Source organism: Plenodomus lingam (genome assembly GCF_022343315.1).
Source record: "Plenodomus lingam strain CAN1 chromosome Unknown contig_19, whole genome shotgun sequence".
Lineage (NCBI taxonomy): Eukaryota > Fungi > Ascomycota > Dothideomycetes > Pleosporales > Leptosphaeriaceae > Plenodomus > Plenodomus lingam.
Window position 1 is genome coordinate 1,554,864 of NW_027093936.1, and position 26,691 is coordinate 1,581,554.

General features: G+C 49.6%; 13 protein-coding genes across 13 annotated transcripts; 5 read left to right on the forward strand and 8 right to left on the reverse strand.

Annotated features, from left to right (window-relative positions):
* Positions 1 to 250: 250 nt before the first annotated feature.
* On the forward strand, positions 251 to 1,083 carry IAQ61_004549 (uncharacterized protein; the record flags this gene model as incomplete). Its single annotated transcript, XM_066096402.1, has 2 exons — positions 251 to 273; positions 339 to 1,083. 2 exons carry the CDS (start codon positions 251 to 253, stop codon positions 1,081 to 1,083), a joined length of 768 nt encoding a protein of 255 aa, XP_065953720.1.
* A 407-nt stretch (positions 1,084 to 1,490) lies between these two features.
* IAQ61_004550 (uncharacterized protein) lies at positions 1,491 to 2,657 on the reverse strand. The gene is made up of 2 exons (XM_003839148.2): positions 2,085 to 2,657; positions 1,491 to 2,025 (listed from the first exon to the last, which is right to left on the reverse strand). The coding sequence occupies exons 1-2, from the start codon at positions 2,520 to 2,522 to the stop codon at positions 1,726 to 1,728; spliced, it is 738 nt and encodes a 245-aa protein (XP_003839196.1). The 5' UTR covers positions 2,523 to 2,657; the 3' UTR covers positions 1,491 to 1,725.
* A 473-nt stretch (positions 2,658 to 3,130) lies between these two features.
* Positions 3,131 to 3,839, forward strand: IAQ61_004551 (uncharacterized protein; the record flags this gene model as incomplete). Its single annotated transcript, XM_066096403.1, has 2 exons — positions 3,131 to 3,424; positions 3,471 to 3,839. 2 exons carry the CDS (start codon positions 3,131 to 3,133, stop codon positions 3,837 to 3,839), a joined length of 663 nt encoding a protein of 220 aa, XP_065953721.1.
* A 382-nt stretch (positions 3,840 to 4,221) lies between these two features.
* Positions 4,222 to 5,015, reverse strand: IAQ61_004552 (uncharacterized protein; the record flags this gene model as incomplete). The annotated part of the gene is made up of 3 exons (XM_003839149.2): positions 4,222 to 4,630; positions 4,800 to 4,815; positions 4,970 to 5,015. The coding sequence occupies 3 exons, from the start codon at positions 5,013 to 5,015 to the stop codon at positions 4,222 to 4,224; spliced, it is 471 nt and encodes a 156-aa protein (XP_003839197.2).
* A 1,885-nt stretch (positions 5,016 to 6,900) lies between these two features.
* Positions 6,901 to 7,941, reverse strand: IAQ61_004553 (uncharacterized protein). Its single transcript, XM_066096404.1, has 2 exons — positions 7,627 to 7,941; positions 6,901 to 7,573 (listed from the first exon to the last, which is right to left on the reverse strand). The coding sequence occupies exons 1-2, from the start codon at positions 7,829 to 7,831 to the stop codon at positions 7,128 to 7,130; spliced, it is 651 nt and encodes a 216-aa protein (XP_065953722.1). The 5' UTR covers positions 7,832 to 7,941; the 3' UTR covers positions 6,901 to 7,127.
* A 2,038-nt stretch (positions 7,942 to 9,979) lies between these two features.
* Positions 9,980 to 10,267, reverse strand: IAQ61_004554 (uncharacterized protein; the record flags this gene model as incomplete). Its single annotated transcript, XM_003839151.2, has 1 exon — positions 9,980 to 10,267. One exon carries the CDS (start codon positions 10,265 to 10,267, stop codon positions 9,980 to 9,982), a length of 288 nt encoding a protein of 95 aa, XP_003839199.2.
* Positions 10,268 to 10,756: 489 nt separating this feature from the next.
* On the reverse strand, positions 10,757 to 12,580 carry IAQ61_004555 (uncharacterized protein). Its single transcript, XM_066096405.1, has 3 exons — positions 12,258 to 12,580; positions 11,908 to 12,207; positions 10,757 to 11,859 (listed from the first exon to the last, which is right to left on the reverse strand). Exons 1-3 carry the CDS (start codon positions 12,570 to 12,572, stop codon positions 10,861 to 10,863), a joined length of 1,614 nt encoding a protein of 537 aa, XP_065953723.1. The 5' UTR covers positions 12,573 to 12,580; the 3' UTR covers positions 10,757 to 10,860.
* A 431-nt stretch (positions 12,581 to 13,011) lies between these two features.
* On the reverse strand, positions 13,012 to 14,798 carry IAQ61_004556 (uncharacterized protein; the record flags this gene model as incomplete). Its single annotated transcript, XM_066096406.1, has 3 exons — positions 13,012 to 13,092; positions 13,244 to 14,210; positions 14,473 to 14,798. Coding segments are annotated over 3 exons (1,374 nt in total), but the record flags the coding sequence as incomplete, so codon positions are not given.
* A 462-nt stretch (positions 14,799 to 15,260) lies between these two features.
* On the forward strand, positions 15,261 to 16,958 carry IAQ61_004557 (uncharacterized protein; the record flags this gene model as incomplete). The annotated part of the gene is made up of 2 exons (XM_066096407.1): positions 15,261 to 15,878; positions 15,936 to 16,958. The coding sequence occupies 2 exons, from the start codon at positions 15,261 to 15,263 to the stop codon at positions 16,956 to 16,958; spliced, it is 1,641 nt and encodes a 546-aa protein (XP_065953725.1).
* Positions 16,959 to 17,386: 428 nt separating this feature from the next.
* On the reverse strand, positions 17,387 to 20,263 carry IAQ61_004558 (uncharacterized protein; the record flags this gene model as incomplete). Its single annotated transcript, XM_003839155.2, has 1 exon — positions 17,387 to 20,263. One exon carries the CDS (start codon positions 20,261 to 20,263, stop codon positions 17,387 to 17,389), a length of 2,877 nt encoding a protein of 958 aa, XP_003839203.2.
* A 530-nt stretch (positions 20,264 to 20,793) lies between these two features.
* IAQ61_004559 (uncharacterized protein) lies at positions 20,794 to 22,122 on the forward strand (the record flags this gene model as incomplete). The annotated part of the gene is made up of 1 exon (XM_003839157.1): positions 20,794 to 22,122. The coding sequence occupies one exon, from the start codon at positions 20,794 to 20,796 to the stop codon at positions 22,120 to 22,122; it is 1,329 nt and encodes a 442-aa protein (XP_003839205.1).
* A 336-nt stretch (positions 22,123 to 22,458) lies between these two features.
* IAQ61_004560 (uncharacterized protein) lies at positions 22,459 to 23,850 on the reverse strand (the record flags this gene model as incomplete). Its single annotated transcript, XM_003839158.2, has 1 exon — positions 22,459 to 23,850. One exon carries the CDS (start codon positions 23,848 to 23,850, stop codon positions 22,459 to 22,461), a length of 1,392 nt encoding a protein of 463 aa, XP_003839206.2.
* Positions 23,851 to 25,035: 1,185 nt separating this feature from the next.
* On the forward strand, positions 25,036 to 26,620 carry IAQ61_004561 (uncharacterized protein; the record flags this gene model as incomplete). The annotated part of the gene is made up of 2 exons (XM_003839159.1): positions 25,036 to 26,109; positions 26,165 to 26,620. The coding sequence occupies 2 exons, from the start codon at positions 25,036 to 25,038 to the stop codon at positions 26,618 to 26,620; spliced, it is 1,530 nt and encodes a 509-aa protein (XP_003839207.1).
* Positions 26,621 to 26,691: the final 71 nt, after the last annotated feature.

The following is a 26,691-nucleotide window of genomic DNA, read 5'->3' on the forward strand; positions in this document are numbered from 1 at the left end:
ATTTACGATGATTTAGTGCGATCGATTCTTGTGTCCAGGCGGTGCAGATATACTTCCCTTGCGTGCCGCAAATACAGACGACGAACTATATGTATTTATATGAACGATATCTATGGGGACTTCTCGTGTGTCTATTCAGATAGCTGCCGGCTGCAATGCATGGTGATGTCGCTAATAGTTAATCGCGGATGCTTCGATGAGTCTGCGACTTCTACATCGCCACACGCCGATCGCAAAACCATAGCAGCCTATGCAACACGAAGTTGTCGCGCAGTAGGTAGCTTTGGCGCAAATATCTTAGAGTGTAAAAAACGGGTGCGTGGGAGACAAATTGGCAGTGTAATTTCCAGTATTGCTGGGGAAGTGACCGCGATACTGGCGAGCAAAGATGTCACAATCCCAACAGCTGTCATCACAAGCGCAATAAACGGCGTGATAAAGACTCTGGAACCCTCAGCGTCAACCGCAGAAGTCACAAGGGTTGCTTCCTCAATTGAAGCTGCAGCATCGAGTGCAGCGGACGTCAGTGTCACCATCTCGTTTGGTCAGTGCCACACGAACCTCCACAACCACGACGAAGACCGCTGTTCCAGTCGTACTCTCAACCGCAAGTTCCAAGCCATCCATTGGCATAGTTATCGGCGCAGTCCTCGGTGGCATCGGAATACTCGCCCTCCTCGGGATCCTCATCATGCTCATCCTCCGCCACAAGAGACGAAGAGCCTCATCACAAACTCCCGCCGACAAAGAAGCCAGCAGCCCAGCACATCTTTCAGTGACCTAAACCGCAGTTCAACCCTCATCAGCACATCTCCCCCCACATTCGACGCAGGCACCCCAACCCTCCCCGGCTGCACACTAGCAGGAAGCCCCGTTGTACCAGGAGCAAGTGCAGCAGGATACGACCCCTATCCCTTTGCTTCTCACACTCTGTACCAACAACCCGGCAACCAACACCATAACCCATATACAGAGGAGAAGACTGCATTTCATATGCAAGCCCACCGTCCCAATGGGAATGAAATGCCGACAAATGCGGACAAATGGGAACTTGATGGCAAAGAAATGGCACAACATCCGTAGGAATTGGGGACTGCAGATGTCGCGAATGTATATCAGGCCGCGGGCCTGTGGGGGAGAGACATTGTTGTCGATGGTGGTGGTGGTAGTGGAGAAGATCATGGGACATACCCTAGAGCTGCTCTTGGAGACGTGGGAAGACAAGGTCAAGAAGGAGAGACGAGTCTAAGAGAGCGTGAGTACTGTGGCAGTCCTGTTAGTCCTGTTAGTCCCATTGTGTTGCAGCGGAATTTCCGAGATTTCTGGTTCAACGTAATAGATTAAAACGATGATGTTTCCCTCACAGTGTTTTTTTTGTGCTTGAGGTTTGCATAGGGGATCATTGCGTTTCCAAACAAAATTACAGCATAAGCCATAGTCATAAGCCCAAAAGGATCACTATATGGAAATAGGTGACGAGCGGATTCAAATCGCATGCAGTACTTGGGAACCATGCCAAAGATGACGTCCATAAATTCATTTTGCCTAACCGCTCGCATGCAGTACTTGGGAACCATGCCAAAGATGACGTCCATAAATTCATTTTGCCTAACCGCTGCTTGCTACAATTTGTTACCAAGTACGCACCGCACGCTTGCAAAGCGAAAATCCTCATATACTCCAGTGATGTTGCCCATGTTATTTAGCTGGCTTCGAGACATTGCTCTAGGCTTCATCCGACTCGAAACCATATTTTTTAACCCCAGAGAAGGCTGAAGATGCGACTTTGGCTTTGTTATCATGAGAGTCTTCTGCAGGACGTTGTGTATAATATTTGACGTTTTGATGCATCGCTTGTATCCGGTGATCGTTGGAGAGCTCAGTCTGGTTGAAGCCAAGGTCCATAGCCCCTGGTCCTACATAATTTCCTTTCGATGTGATCTTTTTGGTTGATTCCAGGACATTAGGTTGTAATCCGCTGAAACGCTCTGCGACTCCCTCCGTGCGGTGTTCACTAAATTCGATCTGCAAAGATTATTATGGATTCCTCGTGGTAGACTAGCTGTGCTAGGAGGCTCTCTTACCTCGCGATTCTGTTGCGCCATTGTGGAACGGGTTTGATGCCTTTGATGGCCTGGTTGCAGCAAGGATAGGGTATTGTGGATATGAAGAAGTTTTCGTTTCGTATCAAGCAGTGCCAGAGATGAAAGGATCTTATCCTTGTTGATGATAGGAGCCAAATTGAGACCCCAGACGATCTTCGGTCGAAAACAGTGAAGGATGTCGCAGGAAACACGGGATATGTCTAGCAAAATCGAAAGAAGGTGATCACTGTCGTCGATCTCGTTCTGCAGATAAAGTCGAGAAACGATGTCGAGCAAGGAACGGATGCTCTTCTCTTCTTCGTAATATGCGGAACTACCTTGGGTGAGTTCTGAGGTTAACTTTCTTAAATAGTGGATTGAAGAAACGCTATATACGACAATCTGGGACACACTGGCAGCAATTGAAATTGCTTCCATGATAAAAATAAGACAATTTGGACAGAGAGTAAGCAGCCTCCATAATATTCAAACTTATGCGTGACCCTTCCAATGCAATCATCAATTAGAAGTGTAGCAGGTATCATCAGGCTCTCTGAGCTTACTGCAAACGAGTGGGGCATGACTACCAAAATGCCTCAGCGACTACTGAAGGTTTTAGAATGGCTGCGATTGGAGGTGGTAAGCTCAAGGTATCATCGAGCTGCAGGAGAGGCAGCCGCTGCACCCCGGGCCCTATGCGAACCTTGCACGTCACACCGTACTTCCGGATAAAATGCAGATTCGGCTAGAGTATGAAAAGATTGGTCGAGGCTTGAATGAAAACCCTACCTCGAAGAGATAAGGCAGATTCTCATTTGTGTTGCCTGGCGTGCGGCATATGGGTAGCGAGGCAGACAGTCCTTCTTATTTGGGTACCATCATCCCGCCCAAGTCATTTGAGGATTGCCATAGGTGTTGGTTAGGTGGATTCGGAATTTCCCGTTTTCAGAGTGATGGTACATGTGTCAAAGCAACGCAGTCCGAGTCGCTGAACTTATACTCTGTGGTCCCCATGGCTTCCGATAATACCAAGACCCCAGACGACAATGCCGGAGAGCGACAGACAGATCGCTGTCGAAAGTAATGAGGTCTCTGGAACCCAGAAGATTGCAGTCAACGAAAACAACAATAACGAGAATGAGCATTATAATGTCATCAATGAACCCCAGCATATCACCACAGGCAACAATGGGTGGAGCCAACTTCTACACATGCACATAGCAACTGGGAGTTGGAAATTTGATTCGTCCATAGTCCTAGTTATCATTGTCATATTCATTATTGCCTACTTCTCCGTCAAGTCATCATCGCAAGAGAAGAGGTCTAACCCGGAGCCATCCGTAAGCCATCGTCTCTAGCAACCGAAGCAAGTTGCTAACCTCATAGAATGAGACACCATTATCTGCCAACGTAGAAGATTCACCATCATTCTCCGACTGCTCCTCGATCTTGAAAGATATCCTAACACCTTACACGCATCCTTCGTCAACACTGTCTTTCACACCCACGTTCACTGTCACTTCGCCCGTACCATCCTCAACCAAAGCACGGGACACTGCCACATCCACCTTAAGCCAGCAGGCCAATATCAATCCGTCCACGTCCACGCCCACAGCCTTCACAACTGCTTACCTACTCACCGCCGGCTCCTCTTGTACCACGGATAGCCAATGCTACGGCAAGATCTGCTATACACAGGCGTGGTCAAGCACTCGGTTTTGCTGTGGCCCAACAATTTGGGGTTGTCCTGGCTAGTACTGCGCAAGGAATAGTTACAATGATTGCTTGGATCCTTTTCCGTGCTCGTTGGTTTGGACAATGAGAATGTGTAATACTGTGTGAGGCGGTGGAACAGCTGGATGTGACATACCCATTTCTTGTGTATGTCTTCTTTTTATGTGGTACCGCTCATGAATACCTCAGATGAGCACTTGAGTAAAGAGTAAAGTTCTTTTTCCAGAATAGTCATTATTAGATAGATAGCGCTCGAGGGTTAAAGACTGCGAAGTTTAATCGACCAAGAGCAAATTATTACTACACCATCTGTTAGTCCATATAACCTTGACTTAATGCTATACGCCTATTGATTGTCCTACCGTGATTGCATTCATGAAAAAGGACACCATCTCTCACCCACCTAAACAGCCAGGACACCTGCGGCCGCAGCCAAAGCCCCCGCAAATCCCATTGTCCTCAGACCTCCCATACCTTCTGCAGCAGCGGCACTCTGCAGGCCCGCGCTGCTCATCGTCTCCGAGCCACTCGGATCAAAGCTCGCCTTGCTGATCGCACTTTGGATGCCTGGAATGACCGCGCCATCTGGCACCGAGGGGACTGTCGGTGGAGAAGTGGCGACATCGAGTCTTGACTGAGTGGCCGTGCTGGATAGGAGGTTCGCCGTGGATGGTCTGGTTGGTAGCGCGCTATTATCGACAATGAAGGGCTCGCCCCATGAAGATGTTTGGGCGGCTGTGAGACCCAACAGAGAGAGAAGGGGGAGGCAAAGGAAGGGCTTGCGCATGTTGAAGGAGATTTGGAAAAATGTACTAATATCCAGGGAGTTAGCTCTGATGTAGGGTTGGTAGAAGTTGTGATTTGTGAGATGCTGTCATTCCAATATATGTAATATTGACAAGAAAGAGGCACTCTCTCGCAACTATGTTAATTAGATATCAAATTGTCCATAGCGTGGTACAGGCAAAAGAATAAACCTACATGCGAGCAGCAGCGCCTATTTCCTCTGAATAGCTACCAAACCCCGGATTTTTCAGTCTTGTTTCCGCTCTTATTTATGCACATTGCATGTGGTTGGGTGAAGTGAGTTTAGTTGGTGGTCTTCGGCTCTCCGCATCCAAGTGCGGTCACCGAACCCGAGATCTGCATACCATATCTGGGGTTCAACGTAGAGGAAGAGTACGCGGGCCTATTCATATAGATTCAGAGAAGAAAAGGGGTAAATGGGAATGAGGAATGATAGTATTGGCGATAGATGGCTCGGAGTAACTCGCTGGTGATTCTACAAGTCGCAGCAGACGTGAAACAGTACTTAGAGCTCATCGAGGTAGCACATTGCTCATAAGAAAGACACTTCTTTATTTACATTCTTCCATCTCGATTCCTTATCAGCCTGATACAGCATAATTTGACGCAGGTACAATGTGTTCAAGAGACGTGACGCTCTCGGTGCCCTATAAACGATCAATCTGTAAGATCAATGTGGCCAATGAGAAATTCGTATGGCTTTGATTCGACAGAAGCCGAATTGGCAACAACCAATACCGCGCCGATAGGGGAAGCCGAGTGAGTGTGTATACTCATACGCTCAGGTAGTTTGAGAGTCACATGATTTGCCACTTCTACACTTAATCCAATCCAATGGCACAAGCCAAGTAACGTGATTCTCACAATAGCCAAGATTACCATTACCTCCTGGCCTGTTGGCATTGTTATCATGATGTTAGATCAAAGATTGATGAAGTCGGAATAGAAGACCATGATTCGCCATAAGCCTGACCACATTACTGGTGCAAGATTCATCTCGATACCAGCGAGCCTTGTAGAGTACGGTAGTTGTAGTTAGCGCTCAACCCCAGCCCTGCTTGCAAGCCATCATCTCTCTTCTCAAGACTTTCCCACCAGCGTTTGGTATTCCAGACCAGACATCCAGCCGTCCACATCCAGCCGTCCAAGTCATAGGTCCTTCAGTGCTCAGCCCCAGCCCCAGCACTGAAGGACTCGCTCAAATCGTTCTTGTGGTGTCGATAATCCCCAACCGGTGAGCGCAGTGTCCAACCATCTACCCAGCATTATCAGCTTACCGCATGTGCTCTCCGCCTGGGCCGGACGTCTTCGCCCACCTCCCTGGCATTAGCGCACATGCAAGCCCTTCTCAGGGCCATTCGTTGCCCGTGTGATATGCAAGTGTGTTGAAGCGCAAATATGGCGCGCCACGCTGTACTACATGCCCAGCGTTTTGTAAATTGACTGCGCAAGTGGCGATGCAAGATTTTACTGGCAAGGGAGGGAGCGGCGGGCCTAACTTGGGAGATGTTGTGAGAATGTGAGAGTTGGTATTCTGCGATGATTTGTGCCTGTAGAACGCCTACGCATAGAGACGGTTGCTGAGTGTTGCAGGGTTGTCGTGATGGCAAGGTGGCGAGGAGCAGCGGGTGCGTGCAGATGCGCTGCGCTGCAAGGTGGAGTGCATGAAGTGTCCACTGTGGGGAAGCTGATGGTCAATCATGGTCACAGTTGTGGTTGCAGTTCAATAGCGACGTCGATCCGTCGTTGCAAAAGTTTGGTTCTGTGGGGATGATTTGCGCAGACGATCCACTGTCTGAGATCAGTGCGCAAAGCATTTCAGAATGTAGAATGTACTCTAGGTGATTGCTAGTAGTTGCTTTTGCATGGTACAGCGTACGTCAGGGAAAGCGTAACTTGGGTGAGCGACGCACATGCGACAGCTAGTCGTGTCTCATGGCACCATGACAGCATTGTATCACGGCATGGGGGTGGGATGTGGTGAAACCCACCTATCGTTGTCATCGATTGAGCACAACCTTTCGTCGCACACGATACAGAGACCGTGTCTACGGCAGATGCGGGCAGGAGGCCAAAGTAATTTGTCTTGTTTCACACTGGAAACAGCCAAGACAATGACGATGTATGCACACTGATTCTACATGATAGCATGGCGTGATGGATAGTATGATACGTCTGACACACCACCAAGGCGAACCCTAATCATAGGAGGGCAAGCAAGGTATACTATCTAGTGACACATAACTAGCACCACACGCACGGCACATGAGGGACGTTTCAATATTGTAATGGTTTCGATTTGGTTAACTTGATGCTACCCGCTGTACAAGACCTTTCTGCGCTAGACAAAGCAGTGTACAGCATTATCCAACCTGTCAGGACACGGACATCAATGCTCGCGTGACTCATTAACAAGAGGCTGTAAACAAAGCCTCTGGGATATCTAACGCCACCTATACAGTATTACAAATAGATACTGGAGAAGACAACACTGGCAGACGCTTATGCGAGGAAAGCGAAAGCAGCGATGGCACCAAAAATGACAGCGATGGGGCTACCAGCCATGGAGGAGGCAGCACCAGTGCTCTCGGGGATGCCAGCAGTGTTAGTCGAGCTGGGGCGGACAGCTCCAGTTCCAGTAGGGCTGAGAGTAGCGGTGCTGATAGTAGCGTTGGTGCCAACCGATGGGCTGATGGTAACAGAGGCCTGGACGGAGGAGACAACGCTGGCGGCAGAGCTGCTGTGAGGCGCAGACGAGGCAGCGGCAGAAGAAGCCTTAGAAGCGGGAGCGGATGAGGCAGCGGATGAAACAGCGTCGTCGCCACCGGTCAGACCGAACTGGGCAGAGTAGTTGACCTGGTCACCACGGCGAATCTCAAGCGCGTAGTTGGGCTGGTTGGGCAGATCATCATCAACAGTCCAAGAAAACTTTCCGCCGGTAGCAGAAGCTGCGAGAGAATGAGCATGCGTGAACTGTGGTCTTGGGAATGACATGGCTTACTGGTAAGGGTGCTAATGGTGTTGAGGTTGGTGGAGGGACCTTGACGGAGAATGAAGGTGGTGGGCACGTCGTCCGCTGGGGAGTAGGTGACCTCGTATGTACGACCACCAACAACGCCGTCAGCAGGGAAGGAGTTGATGGCAATGTTCTGGGCGATGGCAGCAGCAATGAGGGCCGCGCCAGCAAAGATGGACTCGAAACGCATGTTGAGGGTGGTGGACGAGGTGGTGATTGATTGTTGTGATTAGGATATTAGACGTAGACAGTGGGTATTATAGTAGAGAACGAATGTATTTGCTGCGTCTAGGAGCGAGAGTAGGCGTGAGAGAGAAGGAGACGAAAGTCGTTGACGGGCGGCGGGTTGGGGTATATGAAAGAAAGGGCCTCCCAGCGCTGGGCAGGCTGACAATGGCAGAAGCTAGCGACAGACTGCGACAGGCCCAAGCAACGGCAAAGAATGCAAAATTGACTGCCCGAAGAAGCATGGTTGCAGCCTCTCCACTAACAAAGATCAAAGGCCATGGACCCAATCGGTGAATTGTAATCGACGCTTGCACATGAGGCCCCCCTTTTCTTTCCTTTCCCAGAGGACTCGACGCGCCTCGCCTGTGAAAGGGCTTGGACTAGCCCAGAATCATTCACCCCCAAAGTCCTTGGCGCCACTGCACATCCTGGCCCAGCGAGAGAACGCCAACGGCCGGTGAGATCTTTTGCTAGCTGTTGACAGTTTAGCTTGACGACTTCCAATAACCTGGGGAATTTCAGGGGGCGCAGGCGTATTTTGCTGGCCACTGGGCGGCGCAACACACACTGAATGGCGGCGCACGCATGCAAATCTTCCAATTTTTCCGTCAGATTGTACCCTAAACCCCGATCCTCACCGTGAGCGAGCGATCGATCCCCCCAAGAGAAAAGAAAAACTCGTCGCAGCGCAAACCCTTTTTTTTCCTTCGCTCTTTGTCGCTGTTGGTAGAACTGGCTGCGTTCGTTGTGCAACGACCGTTTGCGACAACCCTTTTTCGCTCTGCCGTTTCGGTACCCGCTGCCGTGCATCCCGTAATCTGCTGCTAACCAAATAAGGTAAGCGGGGTCTAGGGTGGGAAACTCCCAGTTTCATGCACAACCGCCTGCGACGTCACCACATGCCAGGCACGAGCCGTCTTTTTGCGCCCACTCTCCCATGTAGCTATGAGACGACTTATCGATACTTTCCATGACAGGGAACCATGGAGCACTTGAGAGGCACCAGAAGGCGCATATTCGGTATGACAACGGTCAACAACACTTGTAGGCCCGAGTGTATGTGCGGGCGGCCCGAAGTGAGGATCCACCCCCCGGAAATTGGTGCGCGATGGCGACAAGTCCAGAAGCCGAGGGGTGAGCCATTTCATTCCTGGCGATCATAAGAGTGAGTTGGACACTGGACAGTTATAATGGTATAAGTTGCTATGTCCAATGCGAGAAACCGAGGATCAATGATACCAGTGGACAAGTTACTGCCAGTGTACGCCCATAACAGATATGGTGGCTTTTACAAAAACTGGAAATCTAAACCCATGCCTCACTTCTACACAATACATCTTAATAAATACCTGTCATCAAAACTCCCCAGACGTCCTCCATTTACGGAAGATCCGGCTTCTCGATCTCACCCAGATTCTATTCGTGTCATAGCTCAACAAGCACAAGTCCGCTGTCGCGATTGATGAAATGAAATAGGTTCTCCCCGCTGGACTTGCCATAGTACCTATGTACTGTGAACATGGTACGCGTGCCATACATTTCCAAGCATGGCAAAGTGGGTAATACACGAGACGGCGTACTGTATACTGTACAGGGCATGAAAAACAATTTCATCCCTTTACAGCGTTGAATCCTCGTCACGCCGACTTATACACCGAACAGCTCGCACCATCTGACCTATTCCATGTCATCACAGTCTCACAATGCACTGCTAGGTAAATGTTTCATCTGTTCATTCGGCTCAAGAAATTCTCTTCATTCAACGTCTGCATGCTGCGAACCGAGCTCACAGCGACATTCCATTGTATCATCTGAGATCTCACCAACTTGGCACATTGAAGAGAGCATTAGCAACCTCGAAACCGTGCATAGTACAGCTTCTGTCTGGTCGGCTACTTTCAAGTCGCGACGAGTCAGACAAATCCCCACGCATCTTCCTGCTTGATTTGGAAATCTTCGGCTTCAAGACTATCGCCCCTGGATTGCTCTTCCGCCTGAGTATCTTGCTTGCGGTGATCCTTTTTCGGTGTCGCCTTCTTGTTCGGTGTCTCTTTCTGACCTGCAGCTTTGCGTTTCTTAGGAGTTGCCGGTGCTACAGCCAAAATCAGTACTACAAACGTGAACAAGAGTTGCCAGCGTACATACCGCTCTTTTTAGGAGGAGGAACTGGAGGAAATTCCTCGCCGTTCTCCAGACGTTGCTTGAGCTCTTTGGACTTCGCGATGATGTGGCGGAACTGATGCTGGAAGCTGGAAGCAGTGCGCTCGCCGTTGATAGACGACATCATGTCGTACTGGGCACCAGTAATACTCGTCGAGCCACCCGTGGCCATAAGAACGGCGATGCAGTCCTCGAGGACATCTTTAGAGGCTGAAGGCGCGGTCGTCTTCGGCGGCATTTTGCGATGGATATTGAAGGTTGTACCGGCGGTATAAAGTGTCGTATCGTGATGACAGTGGACGGTTGGAGAGACAGTGACTAGACTTGGAAGACAAAGCTAAGTAGACAGCGTGCCAGCTACTGCAACTGCAGATGAAGTAAAGTCGTTGTCTAGCTCAAGCAGCGGTGAAGGGGAGAATCGGTAGTAGGCTTGGTGCGATAGCTGCTCACTTTCACCTCGCCATACCCCTCTTAATTGCGGTAGCTTGACTGAGTCTTCCTGATATTTGCAGACTATAGAAGACAGACCCTGGTGGTTCTGCTCTCTACTCCTGAGCTTTCATGGTACTAAACAGTACTGCACAGTATTCCGCACCACTATTGTAGACTACACTGGTCCAGACTGGCGTGGCACACGAACCCTTCGTTTGCATGCGACCTGTCACATTTGTAGACCGCGTGACGCATGCTTCGATGCATGCCAAGTTGGCCATAGAAGAAAGTGGACGAGGACAGAAGGAGTCATTCACATGCACTCCTGTTACTTCAAAATTATGAAACTCTTTACATAAGATCGAATGGATGAGCCCTCAACCTCAAACTGAACCTCTCTCAGACCTTCACCCAATCACCCATCTCGATCAATATGTCTCGTTGCACCTTCAGTTCTCTGTCCATGACAGCTTTGTTCGGGTTCCCTATATTTCCCTTAAGCGCCTCAATCATCTCTTCAGCCTTCAGCCTGACACTTCTCGTAAATGCACTCTCTGCACCATGGCTGAATCTCGCCGCATCCAATACCTGCTTCACAAGCATCATGGCAATCAACCCCATATTCGCCTCTGGAGCACCAACACCTTCTTTCAAACTGGCAAGATACGCAGCCAACATAGCCATCTGCCACGTTTGCACTACCCGCACAGGATGGAATGGTATCGGATATAGCTTTGGCAGAATGTACCTGTATCGCTTTGCACATTGTGCCCAGGCTTCTGTGAATTTGCCCATTGAGAGCAGGTTCACAATCAGGTCATCGCGAAGTGCGGCATAAGGCTGCCGATGGAGCGGCCAGAGCTTGGACTGTTGACAAAATTGCATGACATCCTGGATAGCTTGCACAGCTGCCTCTGGGCTCTGTAGCTGCTGCGCCCTTTCGTACTCGGCGAATGCCTTGCCTTGTAAAGCGGCGATTTTGATTTCCTCTTTTGAATCACCAACATAATTGGAGGGATCCTGAGCAAGTGCCTCACGTGTAATGATAGCGTCTGCGGCGTGATCCATCTCATTGGGTAGATTCTCCGGCTCGATTGCCCAGTTGTCTTCGTCGAGAGTGGCTCCCTTCTGGCATTTTGTACATTTGCAAACGAAGAACCAGCGCGCTTTTAGCTCACTTTGCCGTCGGGAGAATGGATTCGTGGTGTCGATATAGGAGATGTATACCTCTTCACCTTTCTTGATGGGTCTTAGAGTTCGAATGCTGGTCTCGGCTCCATCCATCATGATGTAGGCGTTGGGGTCACAGGAGTGATTGATATGGCCCAACGTCGAGTCTAAGACAATGCCCAGAGGGTCCAAGGTTGGCGTGATGAGTGTGAGAGAGTTTGTGAGTGTCTTGACTACATCAGCGTAGGTACATAAAAATATACTTCTTCAACTTACCCTCGCATACATCGCTGCCACGAAGTCTTTGTCGAACATCCCCTGCGTTAATGAGAATTGGCTTGCTCCCATCGCCATCAATTCAATGTTAGGGTATGAGCCGTTTTTCTTGAAGTCGTCAATGTGGGACTGCAAGCGACACAGTTGTTCCCATTCATCGTCCGAGATGAGCCCATGCTTTCTCCTACTCAAAACCTCCATACATGCAAGTACGGCTTTTGGTAATTCTTTGTCACCCAAGGCTTTGAAGACTTTACACTCGTGCTTGTGTCCACGAGACCAAGCTTCTTTTTGGCAATTCTGTGACCTGTCAATACTAGATATGAATCATGAATCCAAATTTCACGTACCTTACTGCAGTACCTAATTCTTTGACATCCTGCGCATTTTGACACTCTCGTCTCTTCGGGTACGTACAGCCTCGTACCGGCAGACGCACCCTCAGTCCAAACAAAACAGTTTGCACATGTATCAAACAGTCGTACAGGATCCAGTGAAGCAACAAGTGGTCGTTTGAAAACAGCAAGTTGCTCTCCCGGTCCAAACTTTCTGCCCGCGAAAAGACCGTAACCAGTGCTCTCGCCTCGGCTGTTCACGCAGACGTCACTTTTGGCAATATAATATGCTGCAGGTGACGAGACACTGGACGCGGTCTGGTTTGGCATACTTCTTTCTGCACTGTTGCGGTAAATTGTGTATCATCACACTGTTGTCGCCAACAGGCGTTACCTAAGCTGGGTTTCGCTAAAATTACTAGCGCAGACGCGGTCACTACGGTAGCGGGTGTGGGCACTATCGGTACAGCTCCCTCTCTTCACATGCATTATCAAAGCTCATACGTTCCATCAACGTCAGTCTTCTTCGTACTTCAGGATTATGGTCGAATGTATTGGTGATGTTATTAAATTGTCTCATCTTTAGTACCTGTCATAAAATTGTGCTCCGCCATATCCCAACATCGTTCTCAACGCGCTCCCGGTACACCAAAAGGGCCACTTTCTCATTGACAAGAGTGAGGAGCATTGCAGTGGATGCTGATCACTCGAAGAGAAACTTCGAGAGCTATTGACTTTACATGTCTTATTGTGATCATGCCCCTGATTCCTATTCTTGAAATTGATCCTCGCCACCTGTTGGTCTCCATAGCTTCAACTTGTCAAAATGTAGGAAGGCTTGCGACAACTTCTGAACACGAAAAGCTGCAGGAACTTACTCTATGAACATTTATTTGAGCTGAAAGGACTTTCAAAGACCAGTGCCTATAATACGTATCGAAAAGATGGTTTCTGCAACCTGTTAGTATCTTGTGACAAACCCTGATCAGGCAATAGCTTACCTCAAAATCAGTGCGATCAATGTCTGCAATATCGCTCTCCTCCAGAGAAGCGTCATGGTTTGCTGACCAGCGCTCTCTTTTTTTCCCACGATACTTCAACAGCAATCGTAGGCATGCACCAGTTAGCATTTGCCCGACCGCACAGGAAAGGATGACCTTGCAGCCGGTCGGATACAGAGGAGCCTCATCGGCGAGGAATGCGTGTGGACCTATGATATTCCCAACACAGTACGCCGTAAAAACGATGGCAGACGCAGTGATGCGCTTCGTATATCCTCCAAGGTTCGTTGCTGGCATTTGAAGTGCGAGGACGAGTGAAGCGACAAAGGACCCGACGAGATAATATCCGAACAGTACTCCTACTTTGAAACGCGTTCGGTCCAGTTTCCATATCAGACAAGTGCCGATAATCGTTGGAACCAGCCAAAGTATCATCACCGTAGTGCGATGGTTGCGGAACTTCGTTGCAGTCAGAGTTCCAGTCAATATCCAAAAGACTTGGAATGCGCCTTGCGGAATCCCCAACGCAGTAGTCAACAATGGGTCAGTGACTAGCCCTTTGATAATGAGCTTTCCAAAGTTTGACATGCCCCCATTGATGACTTCGTTCAGGAGGACGAAAATAGTCAGTAGCCAAACCTGTGGATCGCCAAAAGCTTCTCGGATCTGATACCACTGGATAGTCTTGTTGAGGATACCAGTGCGAGCGAGACGACCACGACCGACCAGAAGTGCACGCTCTTCGAGAGAGAACCATCTGGCACTGAGAATGCTGTCGGGCAAACAAAACAGCAGCACGCAACCCCACAGAACCGTGACACCACCACATAGAAGAAAGACGGCTTTCCAGACTGGGAAACTATCAATCTGACCAACCCCATAGCTGAAAATGCCCCCCAGCATCGAGCCAATGCCATTGCATGAATAGAAGATACCTGCTCGGAACGGTTGCTCTTCTCGAACATACCTACGTGGAGTTAGCAGGCCCTAGCAAGGTACTTCGATCGCGCCTCCACTGAGGAGGGTAGTGCACATACCACATGGAGACCATCATCATGAAACAAGTAGTGATGGGAGCCTCGAAGACTCCTAGTAGGACTCGGCAAGCTGAAAGTCCTGCAAAGTTGCTACATGCAGCCGTGACCATCAAAACGATACCCCATGATAGAACACATCCCGCCACAACCTTTCCCATTCGCGTCTTTTGTGCCAAGTAAACCCATGGGTACTCAGAGATCAAGTACGCAAGATAAAACATGCTTGCAAACCAGGAGTATTGCGATTGAGTGGTGCCGGTGCTTTCGAACAAGTCGAAGACGGCGGCATACGACAAAGCCTGCTTGTCGATGTACTGCAGAACATATGTACCGGCTAGAAGGGGTAGCACAATAAGATCGATCTTTCTCACGAGCCGTTTGTTCTTCTGTTTATCATTCACAAGCTCAGCCAAGTATTCTTCGGTGATGTGGTTGTCCAGGAGAAATGTCGCTGACTCATCGATGTTTTCGACTTGTCCTGCTGTCAAGGACTTGGTGGCTTCGAGGGTGGGTGCGTAGACTATGTTTTCTTCAGGTATTTTCTTTTCCTCCATGTTGACATTCAATCATGCGATTAGACAGTAGTGCTCGGTCCATTCTATCAGTCGTCTGTGGGTGTGTCATCTTATACGCTTTTTCCCAGACCAATGGTCAGTAAAGCATCCTTTGAATATCCTCGGATAGATGCACATCTTATCAATTACCCCGCTATGACATGAGATATTGTAAGTAGCGCTACAATGATCTACTCTGATTTATGGGGAAACCTGCTGGATCGCTAAGGGGTTACCCACTCAGATCACGTTCGGTGGCTACAACAAACTCCGACCGACTATCATCCGATCTCGGCTACCGCATTCGCAAACGGCATATCTCCTGCGTATATAGTTATCAAGCTTTATGTACACTTAAAACCAAATTGACAAAAGACAGAAGTTGCCTGTCCAGATCTAAGATCCACCAATTTTTCTTCAGTCAATATGTCTTCTTATTCTACATCCCCGACTCCCACAGTTAAGCTTGCCCAAGGAACAGTGGTAGGTACAACGCTCGTAAACGGCAATTTACCCGACATCGAAGCATTTCGAGGCATCCCATATGCCATTCCTCCAATAGGCGATCGACGTTTTCGAGCACCAATTCCCGTACCTCCATCAGATGACACGATAGATGCTTCCAAGTTTGGACATGTTGCGCCGGGCAAGCCATTGTTCCATGGAGGACCAGCATATGAGTACAGTGAAGATTGCCTGACAGCCAATGTCTTCAGAACTCGTCGATCTCAAAAGGAAGACTCGGAACTATGGCCTGTGGCTGTGTACTTCCATGCCGGTGCCTTTAATCGAGGGACATCATCAATGTACAATGCCCCGTCTTTTCTCGCGCACTCTGGCCAGCGACTCATTGTTGTAACATTCAATTACCGGATCGGCGCACTAGGGTTTCTGCCATCCACATTGAGTGCTGAAGAGGGCGTGCTTAATCTGGGATTGAAAGACCAGGCTTTGTTGATGGAATGGGTGAAGGATAACATTGGAGCATTTGGAGGAGATGCAAACAACGTTGCCTTATATGGTTTATCGGCCGGCGCACACTCAGTAAGAAATGCATGACCGTGGATATCATCTTGAGAGTAAGCTTACCAGCAAACCTAGATTGGCCATCACTTATTGCGTGATGAGGATCCGCAAAAGTCACCGTTGTACCATAGGGTAATTATGGAATCTGGCGCTCCTACTTCTCGTGCGGTTCGGCCATACAATGCGCCTACTCACGAGCAGCAATTCTCAGATTTCTTGCGCGAGGTTGGATGTCCTTTAGGACTATCGTCCAAGGACACATTTGCATTTCTACGACAAGCTCCAACAGAAGTCATTCAAGCCGCCCAGATCAAGGTGTTCAACAATTACAATCCATCCCTATCGTGGGCTTTCCAGCCTGTCATTGACGGCGAGATGATTCCTCGACCACCCATAGAGTCCTGGCGTCTAAATAAGTGGCGTAAGGTCCCGATCATGACTGGCTTCACTCGAAACGAAGGATCAATATATATTTCCAAATCTGTATCGGAGTCCTCACAATTCACGCAGTTCTTCGCAGAATTGTTGCCTCTTCTATCAAGCGAAGACATCGAGACGATTCGAAATCTCTATCCAGATCCGCTGGAGTATAAAGACTCGCCATACAACGAGCAGCTCAAAGGCACAGGCGCTCAATATCGCCGATTGGAGGCCGCTTACGGACACTACGCGTATGTGGCGCCTGCCCGTCAAACAGCAGAATTAGCATCCACGTCAATGGGCAAGCCAGTATACTTATACCAATGGGCTCTCGAAAGCACCAAGCTAGACGGGGCAAGGCACGGCGACAATATGTACTACGAGTCATGCGAGCCAAGTAAGACGAACATCTCAGAGTCTCAGAAGCAACTCGCACTCGATGTGAATTCCCGAATCGCGAGTTTCTTGGTCTCAGGAGACCCGAACACGCACTTCACTCAAGACGGGCCAAAGTGGGAAAGGTACGATGTTCGACAGCCAAAAGCTATGGTATTTGGGCTAGAGAATAAAGAACTCGTTGGTGGAAAGCCTGGGCCTTCATCGGTGCTGATGGATGATGATTGGGCAAGGAAGGAAAGTGAGTTCTGGTGGAGTAAGGTAGACATATCGCAGCAGTAGAACATCATGCTCTCGCATTACTCATCGTTGCATGATCTTACTTGAAGAATCGGTACATCAGGATTAGCATATCAAGCTCGTCAAATATCTGCAATTCTGGTCCTGAATGTGGGTATCCAGCCACCATTGTTGGCAGGACTACAGTTGTCTGATGGAAGTCTTCCTGAGGCCATTTGTGAGGATAACACTGCAAAGTTATTTGTCATGGATGTGCATCTCATTTTCTATTAAAAATTGCGAAATCATCGATTAGTAGGAAACAGAGTCACAGTCTTTTGAAGGACGGTATTCATGTGTTGACATCATTCAATAGTTTATTGCCCAGGCCAGAGGTGGAAAGCTCAATCTCTAACCATCTTTTCTGAGATGCAAACTCTATAGCCATCGAGCAGGCTTTCAAAAATAGCAGGCAATCCTGCGGCGGCTAGCTATAAGATGTCTTGTGCAGCACAACCATAAAGCTCCAGGCGTCGCGCCAAGAATTCGAATCCATACAGTCCAATTTCCTTTAACAGCGGCCTATTCACCGTCTGGCCTTCCTGTACTAACACTGGTCCAGGTGTTATTCGCTTATCCGCATCTGCCTCAGCTAAGAAGACCACCAGTAGCTGGTCTGAATCACTTAGTGCTGCAAATGACATAGTGCTGTACACATATCGCCGCTTGAAAGCAGCCACATCCCACTGCTGTTGTCGAGCTCTTTGCTCTCGCCCGGCCATTTCGGCGACATCTCTGAAGATAGCTTCATCGTGTACACGCACGCGCTTGATGCGTATCGCACATCCAAGAGCCTTGCTTAGAGGTGCTTGAAGAGCATTGAACATAGCCGTGAAGTGCATGCTCACACGCAAGAGGGCAGCCGCAAAGGCGGCAACCGCAGAGGGATGTATATGGGGCATGGCGATGAAATGCAGCCAGTCACCTTCGGGAGCAAGGTGGAAAGAACGTATCAGCCAGGGTGGGATGCGCTCGAGCACAGTGATGATACAGTCTTTGTTATAGCGAGTCTCGAGACCCAAGGCTGCAAGTGAGCCGCGCAGTCGAGTTGCATTAGCGAGACAATAATCGCGCGTGGCTACGAGAGCTTCTGGATGGTACAGCTGCTGGAAAAGCCAGGTCTCGAAGATGATGCGTGAATCAACGGGCGTAGCTGTCGGGAGGGCACTCGTATGAGGACTATAGCAGATAACTTCTCCTGAGACCATGATGCCATATGCTTTGTGATGACTAATGGTCAAGCCTTGGACAACAGGCAAGCCATCACGAGAGTCCAGACCGGGAGGCCCCAATGAGACACTGTCAGGGGCAAAGCCAAGGTCGAGGGCACCATCAACATGAATGTAGTCAACCTCAGCCCCAATGGTTCGTAAGGCACTACGAATGCCTTTGATTTCGTCACGGCCGCCGATGAACGTTGTTCCAATGTTTGCGAAGAGTATCACTTCGTGCTTATTGCCGCGTATGGTACAGTGGTCTCGGTCCCTGACAACTTGCTGAACGAGGCGAGGAATTTGCATACAGCCATATTCATCGACGGGAATCTCTGCGAAGCGTGGCCGCTTGTCTTCACGCCAGATACTCGTAACATAATCGCTGTCACGTATCACTTTCTTGACACTATAGTGGGTAGCCGAGGAGTAGTAGATGTATGCATCGGGATGTTGAGACAGCGCTGTGTGTATACCAACACGGTTGCCCATGGTACTACCAGTTGTGAAGCAGCCGGGAAAGGAGCCATGTTCGGAAGGCGTCAGACCAAAGCTGGATTTCCGGGCACTGAGAATCTCTTTTGCGCGAGCATCCGTCCAGATCCTGGGTATATTGAGAGCCAGAAAGTGTCCTATGATAGGGCCGAGAGCGGAGTACGGGGCCTGATTCAAAGGATAGCCACCAGAAGTTTTCCCAACGACGCGAAAATGATCCACTGCAGACTTGATTGTAGCTGTAATCTCCTTTGCGACAGGAAACTCGTCCTGCAATGTGGGAATCCAACACTGAACATTTACTGACAATTTGAGGCCACTCAGAACACTACCGAGTTTGAGCGCATCATGTATCGTAGCACTGGGCTGTACTGTGGCCAGGTAGGAGCTCTTAGTCAACTGTCTCAACCCAAACTCTGTTCGTGTGCTCTCACACAAACGAGTGGGACACTCGATGATCAGATCGAGCGAACCAGACGGTGCATCAGCCTTGATTTCACAGTGTTGAAGGACTTCCTGGAGCATCTCCCTGTTTGACATGCAACGACGATACACTTCGCGAATACCAGTCGATCCAAAGCGGAGCTCTTGCAGGTACATCAAAAGAGGTCCAAGAGCGTCACGAGATCCTGCGAGGGTACTGTCGGTACCCCTAACGTACTCCACCGTCATCTCGGAAGGAGTACCAAGCGTTCGTGGTTTGAGGACCACTGCAGGGGGCGGTGATATACTATTCGTTCCTGCACCGACAATTGTGGCTGCAACTATTGTAGGTTCCGCATCATCATAAGATTTGACATCCTCGAAAGGATGTTGAAGAACGAGACGCGGCAATGCGAGACGTTTCCGGTCTGCGGTGGACATAGTCGTGAGATAGTCGAAAGTACGCGATGCATCGACATGGAGGTAGATGGGTAACTGCTTAGCAAGTTCGCTAATGGCTTCGAAGTCGTCCATTTCCCCATGCCCATTTCCCAGGCTTGCAATCACAATCATAGGACGATTGGGCCTGCTTCGTTCCTCCAGAAGGCCTCGGGCATGCTTCCATGGGCGGTCCAGTTGAAGTAGCTCCAATCCAAACAGATGTGAAGCCGACTCTGACACAGACAGTTCGATACATCCAGCTACGAGCAGCGGCTGACTATTGGGCATCTGACGTCTGAGCTCTTGCTGAATAGCACGAATCCCATACTGGTTTGCCTCTATCGAGTTGCAGATGTATCCAGCGGCATCGAAATCGTCAACACGCGCGCCTTTGGCAAGCACAACATGTCGCTCAAACTCTTTGAAGTGAAAAGGCCAGCTTTTATCAATTTCCTCGGGCAAGTTCAGATTGTTGTTGTGCCATGGGAGTCCGGCATCCCTTTGCACATTTGCAGTTTCTGCCCACAGGGAATCTGAAAAAGGAGAAAAGGGCCCCTCAGGTTGCCGTCGCCACTGCTGGTAGAGGTTGTTGACATGATGTAAAACCTTGTGGACAGATTGGTCCGTGGCCCAGGAGTTGATGACAGGCTCATCATACCACCAGGGTCGAGACGCAAAGAATGACTTGGCGATTACATTGTTGTAGTCAGTTTCGTCCGTATCAAGTCGAAAAGACATGGTGAAAGTAGGCGGTTAACCAAATTCAAATATAACATAAACTGATATCATCAATCGCACACATCATGGCCAACTGAGGAAGCACTGGGCTTAAATCCATTGCTGAACAATGTTTGTTGTTTTGTGAATTGCTAAAACCCAGATGAGGTGTAGAAGCTGATGCAGCATGCAGAAGCCATTTCAGGTAGGATGAACGCATTGCTGACGCCTCGGCTATAGCCTATGACCCTATGTGTAACCATTCCGCGGAAGTCTACTCCTTCTGGCCGTGGGGTAAGGAACTGTGCCACGTACGCTAGGCAGGGGTTGGACGCCCCACCGATGAAAGAGGTCTACGCCCGGTAGAGTGGCACATCCCTTGGCAAAAGTCAACGGCTCACCACCTTCTATAAATTACAGCGATGTTCGAACTAGCTACATGATTCTTTGGATACCCATCTATTGGTCTTACATTGTGCAAACCCTGTGGGATAGCATTACATTTTCTTGTTTCACTTTGCTATTCTGCCGAAGCCCCTTCCATCATCAACATGTCGAACGTCAAAGAAAATGAAGAACCACTAACTGTGGAAACGCCCGTTGCACAGCAGGAGAACCAATCGATTGTAGAGGATGGCCTCGCCGCCTGGATGCAAGCCCTTGGATCCTTCCTCGTGTACACCGCGACCTGGGGCCTGCTAAGTGCTTATGGATCATACCAGAGTTACTACGAACATACCCTTCCTGATGTTGCCACGGACAACATTGCTTGGGTAGGAACCGTTGAAGGCGTGCTCCTGATCATCAGCGGCGTCATATCAGGCCCAATCTATGACCGGGGCCACATTCGATCGCTGCTCTACGTTGGCACGGTGCTGACCGTCTTCGGTGTCATGATGCTTTCTCTCTGCACCAAGTACTGGCAAATCATGCTAGCACAGGGATGGTGTATCGGCATTGGATCTGGCATACTCTACACTCCGAGCATAACTCTCGTCGCCATGGCATTCACCAAACACCGGGCCCTGGCCGTTTGCTTTGCCACTTCTGGCACTGCGGTTGGGGGTATCATTTACCCCATCATATTCGTGCGTTTACAACCCTCCATCGGCTTCGCCTGGGCGACTCGTGTCCTTGGCTTCATCACGCTGGCAGAGCTCATCATTGCACTTGCCATCATTCTTCCCAACGCCAAACCGGCCATTACAAACAAGACTGGGCCACCACGTGCTCTATTCGAGCCTCGAGCGCTTACTGAGCCGGCCTTTGGCATGTTCTGTGTCGCCCTATTCTTCATGTGGATCGCGTACTGGGTACCCTTCTTCTTCATCCCTACCTACGCGGAGTTCGGCCTGAATGCCACCTCAACCTGGTCCTTTTATCTACTTGTCATCACTAATGCAGCAACCATTCCTGGGCGCCTCTTCGCCGTCTTCATCATCAAGTATGCCGGAGTTGCCGGCGGCATGTTCGGGTTTGCCTTTGTTTCTAGTATCCTGCTTTATGCATGGATGGCGGTGAACTCATTACCGGGCTTTGAGGCATGGGTTGTGTTTCTCGGGTTGATCATGGCACCACTGGCTGTGTTTTATCCAGCCATCATTCCACTGTTGTGCCCGACAAAGCATGTCGTTGGGACGCGTATGGGGATGGCGTCAGCGGCTGCAGCATTGGGAGTAGTGTTTGGTGCACCGGTGAGCAGTAAGCTGATCGATTCAGCCACAGGGGAGTACTGGAAGATGCAAGTGCTGATCGGAAGCTGCATGATGGTCGGGGCCATGTGTCAAGCATTCGTGTGGTGGAGTCTGCGGAGGCAAGACCAAGACAAGGAAAAAGCAACAGCCCGTCAAACATCGAGCAATGTACGACAAGCGGATTAGTTAGTAGTTGTTTGATTGAGGAGCCAGTGGTCCTCATCAAAAGGAATCTAATCAGATAGTTGAGGTGATTTTGCATCGTCGCCATCTATCTGGGTCTTCTTCCACTTCTCAACCAAACTTTTGTAGGAGCCGTGTGTTGTGAAAAGTTATCTCCTATCAGACGCCGAGGGCTCGTCATAGTAATATCCTCTGAACAACTGCATACGTAGATGGCCATCTTTACGTGGCCACAGTTCTTTGCCATGCCAACAAAGTCGATAATCAAAAAGACACAGGCTGAGCCGTTTACATGTAGCTAGGGACGAACCAAAAAGGATACTATTCATGTAACCACGTCTAATGCATTTCAATCTTGAACACATTTACCCGAGCCAAAAACTCATCAAGGCTCTCCTTGCCACCAGCCGCAAGCGTAATCGTCGTCATACTAGTTTTCCTATCGCGCATATGCACCCAAGCATTCACCACCAGACTTCCCGAATGCAGCTCCTCCTCGAATTCCCGCTCAAACTGATCTTTCGTCAGTCGGAGCAGCAATGGAAACAGCAGTACCGCTACGTTCAAGCCTAGGCGTGTGAAGTGTCCCCGGAGCGCCCCGAGCGGGTGGCTTCCTGTTACTCGGATGTTCATGTCAATTACGAGTTGATGTCCTTCCTCGTCGGTCATGATGTCGGCGCCCATGGGCCCCCAGTAGCCCAAAGTATGCACGTAGGATGCTAATTGCGCCATGATGCTTCTGTATTTTTCTCTCAGCTGGTCTTGCTCGCGGTAATCCAGAGAGCCTCCACCCCAGTTTCCCTCTGAATCCACAAGCTGGGTACAGCAAGCGTTGAACACAGCTTTCCCGTCTTTCGTGATAAATAGCGAGAGTGCAACGGCGTCTCCTGGGAGGAGATCCTGCGCTAGTATGCAGCAGGTGTCGAGATGGGCATTCTCCTCATTCATACCTCGCAGCATACGCAATGTTTCCGGTTGCAGCACTGCAAGCGCCGCGGCTCGCTCTTCTTCTGTACGGATGAGGAAGACACCTTGTCCTGAAAGGGCTTGTGGAAGCTTCGCCACAAAAGGCAGCGCATGAGTCGTCAGAGGTTTGAGCATTCTCTCAGCTTCGAAGACCAGGAGTTCTGCGTCAGAAGTTTGAGCAGGGCCTAAGATAGTGTCGATAACCAGAGTGGTAGGAGTAGGGAGTGGCGACTTGGCAAGTGCGCGTTTGGAGAGTGCAGTGTAGTGCGCTTCCGGAGATACTAGGTGCGGATAAGGGAGAAGGCAATCCATTGGGTTGATGATTGCGAGACGTGAAGTAGATTCAAGGGGAATCGATTCTGCAGAAGGGACAAAGTCCAGAAACGGTCTCTGGGAAGGATCGAGACGATCAAACACGTTGTAGGCGTCCATCCGGTGCGATCGTTGAGAGGAGGGATCTGAAGAACTGGTCTCATCCTGATCTGGGTCGAGATCGAACAGGATCAAAGGCATCTTGCCAGCAATGAAGCCAAAGAGCTGCGGTACCAGTTGCAGGAACTCGCGGGCCAAGATGTCACTGTCTTTCGTAGGGCATGCTGGAGACTGGTAGCTGAACTTTCGGGAAATTGGTACGCCCGCAGACATTTGTATATCGGCGGTAGGGACGGCATAGACAAGAATGATGTTTTCGTCATCGCCAGCAGAGGCATAGAGATCTCGTAGGGTAGTATCAAGCACAATGGGAGCTGGAATTCTGGATATCATCTTAGCCAGAGTACTAGTCGTAAAAACTTTGACACAAAAAATTCGAAATCAACCCAAGTCTGAGATGGAAACTGGAGCAAAAATCTCAATGGCAATTGTCAGATACAGTGAGAGGTACAGTCTCTTCAGTAAGAATATTTTGCGTATATCAGAATCTTGCTCAGTGACATACCTTGGGCCTAGCTAACACCCCGCAAAGCTGACCCAATATCCCCAGGAAATTCATTGTCAGACCGCTTAATCCCGACACTTTCACTGTAACTTGCATGTCTTGTGTAACCAGACACGCTTTGTACACCTCTTCAAACCTCAAACCTGGTTTTTCTAAAATGCAAGGAGTGACACAAAACACACTCAATCGCCCCATCGCTTACAATGAGATCGGGCGTTCCGAGACGCTCCCCAAACTTTCCAAATCGATCATGGCCATACCACGGTAATAACAGGCAGTGTGCTAAGCACTAGAAAAATGTCATGCAGGGTCTTACATTAAGGAGTTTGGCGGTGTGACGGCCTGCAAGCACAGATGCTAAGGTCTTGTGGTGTTGAGAGGCCTAACACTTGGGGCAAGCTCGACTGTACCTGTGTGTCACCTCGTTGAGATATGCTGAGCCAGTTGCTGACGGTAATGACGCGACGGCTGCAGACAAGGCGTATGTAGTCCAGGTAAGCAATGGGAACCATTCGTTTAGTTAAGAATGCCTCTATTAAGTTAGTGACAAGGCTAGTGACGCGGGGATGCAGCGTGGGGTCTCCGGATGATCCTCTGAAGCTTGTTGTGCTGACGCGGGGAACTAGCTGGGAGTTAGGTAACGTCTTCCTCTACCGGAAATACACTGAATCTTGTTGATGCGCCGGGTTTTGTTGGACTGGTATACTGTTTGAAGGAATCGGCCTAAAGAATCCTTTGTCGTGGGGAGTACAGCGGTGAGAAATGACGTCGTGGGCTGACCTGCACAGGGAAGCACTAGATGTCGCATATCCAGGTTTCTCCAGAGAGCACAGATCTACAATGTAGCCATTACAATCGTTGTAGATTCCATGCGTACAGTAGGAGGGAAGAGGGAGTATGAGCCGTGTCTGTCGCTTTTAGCCTTCTCTCGATCCCTCATTTCTTCTCCACAACGGAAGAAGTAAAAAAAAAGTTTTCTTTCAAGCAGAGAAGCCAGAATGATGCATCTCATCATGAACATCAGTCCATTATTGCTCTTTACTTGGTTGCTTGGTTCGTGGATCATCTGGTATACCACAATCACCGTCCGCCGTCTCTTCTTCCACCCTCTTGCCAAAATACCAGGCCCAAAGCTTGCAGCAGTAACCCTCCTCTATCAAACTTGGTACTGCTTTGTTGGAGGCAGTCGATTCTACATCAAGATACAAAAGCTGCATGAGCAGTATGGCCCAGTAGTTCGCATTGGCCCCGACGAAGTCCATCTCTCGGATGCAGCCAACTACGATAAGATCAATCGTGTCGGGACAAAGTTTAGCAAGGATGGCGCCTTTTACGGAGCATTTGGCAATCCAAATTCCTCCTTTACAACGGCGAGCAATGAGCTTCATCGTCTGCGTCGCGGCGGGCTCAATTCCTTCTTCTCGCGGAAAGTGGTTTTACAACTAGAAGACATTGTCCACGAAAAGACGGAGCTGCTCATCGCGCTGGTGCGGAAGACGTTTGACAAAGGCGGAGAGTTTGATATACATCATGGTCTGCGCGCCATTTCCATCGACGTCGTGACAGACTACGCGTTCGGGTCGTGCTACGACCTGCTCAAAGAGCCCGACCTGGGTCTCAAGTTCTTCACTCTTGTTCACAAGATCGGACCTGCTGCTTGGATTTTCCGGCAGTGGCCTTGGCTGAAATCAGTCGCCATGTCCATTCCAGAATCCATCATCAAGCTCATCAGCGAGCCTATCGGGCAAGTGCGCGACATGCAAAATCATTGCCACAAGCAGCTACTCGAGGTCAAAGCAAACCGCGAGGCGGGGTTGATTAGAGATGACGACCGTCCGACCATCTTCTCCGCATTGATGGATCCAAAGGAGGGCTTTTCAAAGGGTGCCGTCGACAATCTAGAAGATGAAGCATACACGGTCATCACCGCGGCCGCAGACACTACAGGAAATGCAATGACCACCATGGTCCGCTGCGTCGTTGAAAACTCGAACATCTATCGCCGCTTGCATGCCGAATTATGCGAAGCATTTCCTGACCCCGAGTCCGAGCTGACCTACGCCGCTCTGGAGAGATTACCCTATCTCGTATGTTACTGCTTCGACGCGCCCCCAAATACCTACCAGTGCTGACTCGTTCTAGACCATGGTTATCAAAGAAGGGCTACGCCTCTCCTTTGGTGTCCCAGGCCGTCTCCCACGTGTTGTTCCCCCCGGCGGCGCAACCTTCAACGGCTACACCCTACCCGAAGGCACCGTGGTCTCCATGTCATCCTGGATCCTACACCAAGACCAAGACTTCTTCCCCAACCCCACAGTCTTCGACCCGGATCGTTGGTCTGATGCAACCGAAGCCCAGCGCATGGACAAGGCATTTGTTCCGTTTGGAAAAGGCAGCCGTGCATGTGTGGGCATGAATCTAGCATACTGCGAGCTCTATGTCGTGATTGGCACGCTCTTCCGCACCTTTACTGATTTGAAAGGGAATCATCTTACAGAAGAGGATTTGGCCTATGATGATTACTTTTCGAGTTATAATCCATTGGAGGCGACCAAGTTCCATGTTAGTAAAGCGGATAAAGAGATCACTGCGATGTAAAGTAAAGGTCTTAGTGGGATTTCTTGGTGAAAACACTGTATACTGTTCCTACAGAAGGAGTAAGATGGGTT

Coding starts and splice junctions, on each gene's coding strand:
- IAQ61_004555 (XM_066096405.1), bottom strand. CDS start 12,572: ATGCCAAACCAGACCGCGTCCAGTGTCTCGTCACCTGCAGCATATTAT. Junction 12,208..12,257: donor GAATTAGGTACTGCAGTAAG/GTACGTGAAATT, acceptor GACAGGTCACAG/AATTGCCAAAAAGAAGCTTG. Junction 11,860..11,907: donor TGGCAGCGATGTATGCGAGG/GTAAGTTGAAGA, acceptor GATGTAGTCAAG/ACACTCACAAACTCTCTCAC.
- IAQ61_004553 (XM_066096404.1), bottom strand. CDS start 7,831: ATGCGTTTCGAGTCCATCTTTGCTGGCGCGGCCCTCATTGCTGCTGCC. Junction 7,574..7,626: donor CACCATTAGCACCCTTACCA/GTAAGCCATGTC, acceptor ATTCTCTCGCAG/CTTCTGCTACCGGCGGAAAG.
- IAQ61_004550 (XM_003839148.2), bottom strand. CDS start 2,522: ATGGAAGCAATTTCAATTGCTGCCAGTGTGTCCCAGATTGTCGTATAT. Junction 2,026..2,084: donor TGGCGCAACAGAATCGCGAG/GTAAGAGAGCCT, acceptor TAATCTTTGCAG/ATCGAATTTAGTGAACACCG.